This window comes from Glandiceps talaboti, chromosome 8 (assembly GCF_964340395.1).
Source record: "Glandiceps talaboti chromosome 8, keGlaTala1.1, whole genome shotgun sequence".
NCBI lineage: Eukaryota > Metazoa > Hemichordata > Enteropneusta > Spengelidae > Glandiceps > Glandiceps talaboti.
The window spans coordinates 25,635,223-25,644,077 of record NC_135556.1 but is presented as its reverse complement, the minus strand read 5'-3'; the positions used below and the strand labels follow the sequence as shown (position 1 = coordinate 25,644,077).

The following is an 8,855-nucleotide window of genomic DNA, read 5'->3' as shown; positions in this document are numbered from 1 at the left end:
GTCATCTGATCTACATGGTGTTAGCCTGGAATCAATGCGGATGGGATTTTAAATTTCGATTTTCCCATTTTCCAAAACAAAAATCTAAAATCCCCATCCGCATGGATTCCAGGCCAACATTGTGATGACTTGAATCTCAAACATGCATCAATTCGGACTAGTGTTGGACGAGGAATATTCAATGATATCATTTAATTTACTAATGATAATGTAATGTAATAATATACCAATATAATGCATAATATATCTTTGTCTGTTTTTGCGTGTAGATGAGTCATGCAATTACGAATAGAGGAGACAGCATTATTCGTGCATGTCATTGAACTACAAGGTAAAGTAGAAGCTACCTTTATGGTGAAAAGCAACGAAATCATTGTCATATACACGAGTCCATAGAGTCTCGACATATGTACTTATATTTCACACACAATTTAGTATTTTATCTGAGTGCAGTATCCTGAGTGGCCGTCTATTATTTCAATTTAATTTTTTTTTTCAATTTGAAGTTCAGGAAGGGTGTTTTTTATCCTTTAGCCTTAGCCTTCCTCCCTTCCCCCCTCCCCTCTCCCCCTCCCCCCTCCCCTATCTCTCTCTCCCCCGTCTCCCTCTCTCTCTCTCTCTCTCTCTCTCTCTCTCTCTCTCTCTCTCTCTCTCTCTCTCTCTCTCTCTCTCTCTCTCTCTCTCTCTTCCATATATAATGATAATGGATAGACAGAGAGATGGATATATGTAACTTCAATAGTAGTTTATACACGCATAATAATGGCAAACACGTCACTTAATTACATACACACACGCTTAATTCCAGAATAAATGGTTCTCTCTCTACGTTTACAATAATTAGTTGATAAATGTAGAGGTGAAGAAAATGGGTGTTTATACAGCTTCCTGTGTGAAATTGAGCATAGCCAATCCCTTAAAATTAGTTGCATTAAGCTTTTAGATATAACCCCTATATCTATGGGTTATGCGAATCTAAAAATAAATATCCTATTATATGATTTGCATACTTACAAACATATCTATTTTTGTGGAGTACGGTTCCTACAAGCTGTCGGACGTATGTAGCCATTGGTTTGCCGGTTGTAACCTGTTACAACGTCCAGACAACGAATTATATCGTTGGGGACACTGCACTGCTACGATATGAGTAAGTCGTATTTTAATCATTTCTGTAAACCAGTATTGCGTATATTTTTTTACCAAAGACTTCGCATAAAAATGACGACCGATTTCAGTATCTAACTCCACACCTACCAATACATCATTCAACATATGTCAACTTTAATATGTACAGGTTGTGATGGTTATACCATTGAGTCCATGCATTATAGTTCAACTTTAGCACTCTGTTTTTTTCACACAGACCTCTGAGTCAATATGTTTATTGTTATAATTTCATGTTCATTAACGTAGTTAGACTGCAATAGTTGTATTGCAATGCAGATATCAAATTCGTTCGCTTTCACTATCAACAGTTAAATTATTTCGGAAGGGTGGAGCATATATATTTGCTGGTGATGGTGTTACAATGCATTATGGGTATATTGTCGGACTGTGTTATTGATATCTTGGTTATTATACTGATGAACTGCAAACAGACTGCATTAGGAATAGAAGTAAACTGCACCCTGGCAAAGATATGCATCGGGACTATGTACACTCCATTCCTCCACTGTCTATGATTAAAATACGTACATATATTAAATTATAATTTTAAATATCCAGCGAGGTAGGAACCAGCAGAAATTTATAGAGCAGCAATTAGTTCAAACTGAGTGATCAAATGCTATATTACAAGTAAAGGACAGTGCATATACATTGTAAAGCTGTCCAGAAGCATCTCTGAAATAGAAACAATATATTATGATAAAAGTTAAAAAGTAAAATATTTATGTGTTTAATTATTATGAAAATAAAGTAATTGATACCAGCAATATGTATTAGTTATAATTAATACACGCTCATATTCATGATTTGTGACCATGGTTAATTATGTGATATATTTTTTCAAATGGTTAGTTTCATATTAGATTATAGATACCACAGTTACACATAAAAAGAAGGCAAGGGGTAATGTATGGTCATTTCCGTGATGCTTTGACTAGTATATATTGTTTATAACGGTTAATGCTTCGTCCAGATATAATTCCGGGCACCCTATTTACTTTAAGAAACCAAATATTGTTAGACTTAAATCGACAGATCGAAAACTCAATGCTAAAACCAGACTTGTGTGTTATAACACTGGAAATAATTTCCACCATGGTGGAAATTATTTTGAAGTTGATCTTGAATTTCCGATATTTTCGCTTTGTTTCATTTTGTAGTTTGCACATTTTCAGTTTTAGACTTTGAAAATCAATGAGAATTCACATGTGGAAATGTTGGAAATTCACAGTCACCCAATAGCACTAACAAGCCACCGTATGTAAGTCATTTGATCAAGGTGATGAACATTTTTTGATAATTTTTAAATCGGTTTATAAATCAGATGGACTTTTTCATCATTACAGTCAAACAGAAAGTGAAAGGTGCCTACAATGAACGTGTCCGGGAAGACAGTGCATGCTTCGGTTGGTTTGGCACAGCTAAAAGTGTAGTGAGTGACCACTGGGGACGCATTCACCGTAGAAACAAACGTATATTCTGCGATAATGTTGTATGGTCATCATTAGTAAGTGGATGCCGTTCGCTGCAGCAAAATAGATACCGTGTCAGTCGATGGCTGTGTCATAATATACTGTGCCGATGCTGTCGATGTTTCTGCCATGCTTGTTGCTACAATAGATGCTGTGTTTGTCTATCCAGAGTACCTTACGATTCCTTGGTAGCATTCTTCTTCTTGGCACTTGGAGCAGGTTCCTTTGGATATTTTCTGTTGGAAGCTGTGACTGGTGCTATGGATTTGATCAATGCATTCCTAGAGACAGAACCAGGTGCGGAACCAGCTTTAGCATCAGTGTAAGTTAATCTATGTACATATTGGCGGAAATCATGTAAACTTTCCAAAGATTCAACAAAGTTTCGTGTCGTTAAGATCTATACCTTGTTGTAATCTAACCCATTGGGAATTGTCCTGATCATATTATATCAAGAAGTTATCAAACATAAGACCAAGACAAATCTCTGGGCTAATTTAAGTTATTAGTCGATGAGATTTTGTTAAACTATCAAACGCTGTGAATTACGGTCACAATAAAGATTTGAGAAAAGCTGACATTTCGGGAGTGAACCCTTTGAAACTCCTTTTTAAAGCCAACCTTTAAGTTAACACTCTTAACGAGTAAGAAATTAAATTGTGAATGAACTGAAAAAATAATAATCATTGATAAATACCATGCGTACAAAGGTTTTTAAAACTGAAATATATGTCAAGCAGTAAGTTTGTTTATTCACGACATAATGGTTGTGAAATATGATGGTTGAACCATGACATGGTATCTATGGTTACAGCGATAAAGGTGAAAAGTTATTTCACTTTCGTTTATTTAACAGGGCACCATTCGCTCAGTTGGGAGTTATGGCTATTGCAGGAGGGATAGGTAACTTTGCTCTATTTGTGCTGATCATTGGTATCGCAGCCACTGGTCCGACACGTCGACAATGTTGTGGTCGATATGGATGCAGATTGTACGGGAGAATTATAGTTGCCTTTGTGAGTACAGAGAACACACAAAGCATTCATTCATTCATTCATTCATTCATTCATTCATTCATTCATTCATTCATACTTTAGGAAAACTGCCATTTGTACAACAGTACGCATACAGTAACAAAACATATCAGTGTTTTTGCGAATACCTTGGAATACAGTACGTTCAATTATCATCATATTTTTTTTAAAAATTGTGCAACATAATTATGTACAATAATAAAGTATTTTTTTGCAAGTATACTAAAATACAGTACATTCAACTTTGACATGTTCATGAAAATTATACTTTACAGTAATATAATATAGGATAGGATATACAAAGATGGTTGTTTCCAGTTATTTCTTGGTGTTTTTCTGGTTATTTAACACACTACCATGTTATTTTCTTTCACATAGATGGTTGTTTCCAGTTATTTCTTGGTATTTTTCTGGATGTTGTTTTTTGGTTTACTAATGATCCCCACCATACTAACGTTGATAGTGGACCAAGCCTGTGCACTGGATATCGTCAAGGAAATAAAACAACGTTGTCTTGATATGACTAAACTAAGTAGGCATACTTTCTCTTTACCAAATGATAAATGATTGTAATGTATCTAAAGCGTACCATAATAATGTTATATTCTATAATGTCAATATGATAATAGGACCATGTGTAAAAACTGAAGTCCTTATTGTATTGTATTGTATTATATTATATTATATTATATTATATTATATTATATTATATTATATTATATTATATTATATTATATTATATTATATTATATTATATTATTATATTATATTATATTATATTGTATTGTATTGTATTGTATTGTATTGTATTGTATTGTATTGTATTGTATTGTATTGTATTGTATTGCATTGCATTGCATTGCATTGCATTGCATTGCATTGCATTGCATTGCATTGCATTGTATTGTATTGTGCTTATCTTTGTTTTGTTTTGTTTTGTTTTGTTTTGTTTTGTTTCATATCGTATCATATCGTATCGAATCATCATATTGAATTGTGTCGTATTGCATCATAATAGCATACAGCTTATTTCAGTTTAGCATTATATACTACTATACATGTACAAATATATGATGGTATTACTATAAATTAGTATATTACTAATCATATTCATTTTAAGTCATGACGTAATCGCAGTTGTGCGAAACTCATTCGATACCTTTAATTGTCTCCAGACGAGCTTCTTGGTGCTGGAACGGTTCTTGCGACCAACACATTATCAGAATTGATAGCCATACGTAGTATTGGGCAAGCTACTAGTGCTGCAACTGGACTTCTGACTGATGTCAGAGAATATGAGAGGCAAGTTAGACAGAGTAAGTATTGGTTGTTTATAATTGCACTATTCGATGATACTTCAATACTGTCTAAAGTTGATGGACTGTTAATGTGATGTTATATTCCATAAACAAGAACAGCATTTATTAACAATGTATGGTTTCAAACGTGACCAAATACTCTGAAAAGGAAGACGAGTTAACTGCCGAAACATAACTCTTTGCAAATTATTGGATTGTGAATGATATATACTTTACACTGTGTTTGAAGACTTGATTACATTTGTTGTGTTATTAGGTCTCATTTCCAGAGCGGACAGTGAGACATACGAGGGCGAAGTCATCTGTGCAGACGAACTCTACAAGCTATGTAAACATGTAAGTTTTTATATTTTCATTTTTATTAGAATTAGCCTGGGACAATAAAGATGTATATTGTGTTGTGTTGTGTTGTGTTGTGTTGTGTTGTGTTGTGTTGTGTTGTGTTGTGTTGTGTTGTGTTGAACAAAATGGAAGGCAAATTTGTTTTAGTCTGGGTAGGAGGGTATTGGGTGGGGTGGATGGGGTTGGGGTGATGGGTGCTAGAGACTCCTCCTTTTCATGTTGTTTCAGAAATGGGTATTGACCGTGGTGGGGAAGGGAGGGCTAGCGGCTGGGAGCTTCGATGTGGATAGCGTAGTTGACAGTATACTTTAATAGTTAAAAGATTATGAAAGGAAATTGACGTGAAGTATAATAGTGGATAGGACAGCATTTATTTGTAACATATCTTTGTGGAAATGGGTTGGGGGAGTGGCATTAACAGTTTTCACTTTCCCCTACAACGATAAATTTCGAAATTTAGATAGCAGTTATTCCCAAACACCTATCATAACAATTATGGTGAAAGTGACTCAATAGTTCCACTTGAGTTTCGTGTGTAAGAAGCACGTAGAAGATGGCCTCGTACGGGTATTATTTCACCACACCGCAGACAAGTAACACGTTACTTATCTGTGACCACACACACACACACACACACACACACACACACACACACACACACACACACACACACACACGCACACGCACACGCACACGCACACACACACACACACACACACACACACACACACACACACACACAGTTGACGAAATCTTCGATACATTGCAATTAACTACACAAAAAGGGAAACTTTTCGAAATGTAACTACCTGTATGTAATATCTGTGACTTCGATGGAATTGTTCTATGAAAATCTCGAATAATGTTTCATTAAGTTTCAAAGATTGTTCTATTGTGGTGTGTATCTTGTATATTTTGAACCTTAATATAATTTTTGTTTCAAGCGCACTAAAAATAACTTTTTGTGTTTCTTACATTCGATTCAAGGGCACCGGCTTGTGGATGGGTTTTGCCATTGCATGTGGTGCTTCCATGATCATTGTGGTTGGCCTGGTAAGTAATTCACAATCTTCGATTGAATTTAACACACCGCATTGCTGTCAACTTCGTTCAATACTATGATGTATTCAGCCAATGTTCCGATATATAAACTTTGAAATGATAATAGATGAAAAGATAGACTATTTCAAGTGTTTATTCTAAATTTGATGCCATTAAACTTTCGTTAAATCAAAATGAAATTGATATTCCAGTTACTATTTTCTCTACCAGTTTCACACCCTACCCGTCCTGACGGCCAACTACGCCCATATTCACGACACACCGGATAGAAAACGAAAGAACAAGAAGAGGCGAAAAGTAAAGGCATACAGTCGAGAAAAGGCTGCCATGACAACAGAAGAGAAGTACGTCATTATAGAAGATATGGATGGCAGTAAGAAGGCAGTCAAAGAAGAGGATTATGGGAAAAAGACAGGACTAGAAGTTTTGGAAAAGCACCGAGAGTATCCCGAATACAGACATTTCAACTATCCCCAATATAGAAAGAGAGACCACCCACCGTTTGTACCCGTACCATACGTCATTGTAGAATATGACGAAGGCTCCTCTGTATCAGGAGATTCGTACTTCACAAGTGTGGACAATATTGATAGATTTAATATTGATAGCCAAGAGGTCTAGGTTGTAGAAATATAATCACCAATTTCGTCCTATGAGAACAAGACTTTATACATTGCATTGATAATTATTTGATAACCGTACATTTCCTTTACATGTAACAAAAGAAATAAAGAAACAAACAAACAGACAGACAGACAGATAGACAGATAGACAGACAGACACACACACACACACACACACACACACACACACACACACAGAGTATGTTAAACTAAAGAAGGGTGGTGGAATTTGTTAAAAGAATGAATGCAACGAAAATGTCATACAATTATATTTAAAGTGACTGGTTGCTACTAGTAACTGTGACTTCAAATGGTTTGGTTGTTTGAATTGCTGAGTTTAATGTAGTGCGGAGAGTTATGGGTAGAGTTGATGATAGTTAATAGTTTGGTACAAAGCAACCTTTGTTTTTCGTTCAACAACAACAACAACAACAACAACAACAACAACAACAACAATTACAAATAACAGTTTCTGTAACAGTTACAACAACAGAAATTTAGACAGCGACAATGATGAAAAAACAACAAAATAACATATAAATGAGTTTATAAATGATATTGCATAGTGTCTTTCTAAAGTTTACAATCTTTACCTACACTTGTAATACTCATTTTATATGCCACGTCTAGACTACACTGTAAGCATCATGGTATCGTACCATTCTACACGGTACCATGTACCGAGTAGACCATATTGAAATTTAGAACCGTGTTAGCTTACAATTCAAGATTTTGGTGAATTTAACTTTGAGAAGTACTTTTATCATATTTTAATAGGTAGCATTATATTAGATTCTGTTCCCTATATATTAATTCATTATGGACGATTTGAAAAGTTTTTGAGAATTTAGAATGTTGATATTACAGTAAAACATTATATTCCAAAGTGCACGTCGTCAGTTTAGACCGTATTTGTCTGTTATTGTTGTAATTCTGAGAAACAGCTCAAAGATGTGTTTGGGCATTAGTTGTACATGTGATGACGATGGTGATGGTGATGATGATGATGATGATGATGATGATGATGATGATGATGATGATGATGATGATGAGGAGGAGGAGGAGGAGGAGGAGGAGGAGGATGAGGGTGGTGGTGGTGGTGGTGGTGGTGGTGGTGGTGGTGGTGGTGGTGGTGGTAGTATTAATGCTTGTTGCTGTCAGATGTAGGAATCAAATCACGTACGAGGTGTCGTTGTTTTGGTAACAGGAATAAAGGTAGATTGGTGGTGATTGAACAATACTCTTCTCCTGCAATATCCCCTATAGATCAAATATGTACATAGATTCAATACTCACCAAGAACAAATATGAAAGTTAAACGTATGTAATGAAGACTTGACTGTAGGCTTAATCAAATAAATCGTTTTGTCAATTTATCAATTACAAATCCACAGCGGCAACAACAGTAAAGCTCAGCTCATATTTCCCCTGTGAAAACTTACATCTAATTTGAAATGCATTTGTTTCATTTATATAAATATATTGTTTATTACACGAGTTTAGTCCTTGGTAGTTTCATGGGGTTTTTTTGTTCTTTGTTCTGTTTTTGTTCTTTTTTGTTCTGTTTTTTTTTTTTTTTTTGGGGGGGGGGTGTAATTTGTACGCTTTAACAATTCCCCTGGGTTCGGAAATTGATGCAACTTCAGACATCAGACTGTGGACAAACAGAACATGTTACAAAGAGGGAAAGTAAACAAATGAATTGGATTAATTAAATTAATTACAAAACGATGGAAAATACTAGTATCTCTTGCCTGCATTGCTAATGATAAAACAAGTGCAGTGACAAAATAGTGCGTATACTGTAGATATCGCTACGTGCAATTCTCCAGT

The 8,855-nt window shown here is 35.2% G+C and overlaps 1 protein-coding gene across 1 annotated transcript; it reads left to right on the top strand.

Annotated features, from left to right (window-relative positions):
- The first annotated feature begins 1,036 nt into the window (after nt 1–1,036).
- Nucleotides 1,037–7,167, top strand: LOC144439111 (uncharacterized). Its single transcript, XM_078128376.1, has 8 exons — nt 1,037–1,150; nt 2,517–2,964; nt 3,499–3,658; nt 4,055–4,208; nt 4,852–4,992; nt 5,252–5,331; nt 6,325–6,390; nt 6,610–7,167. The coding sequence occupies exons 1-8, from the start codon at nt 1,147–1,149 to the stop codon at nt 7,018–7,020; spliced, it is 1,464 nt and encodes a 487-aa protein (XP_077984502.1). The 5' UTR covers nt 1,037–1,146; the 3' UTR covers nt 7,021–7,167.
- The last annotated feature ends 1,688 nt before the right edge of the window (nt 7,168–8,855 follow it).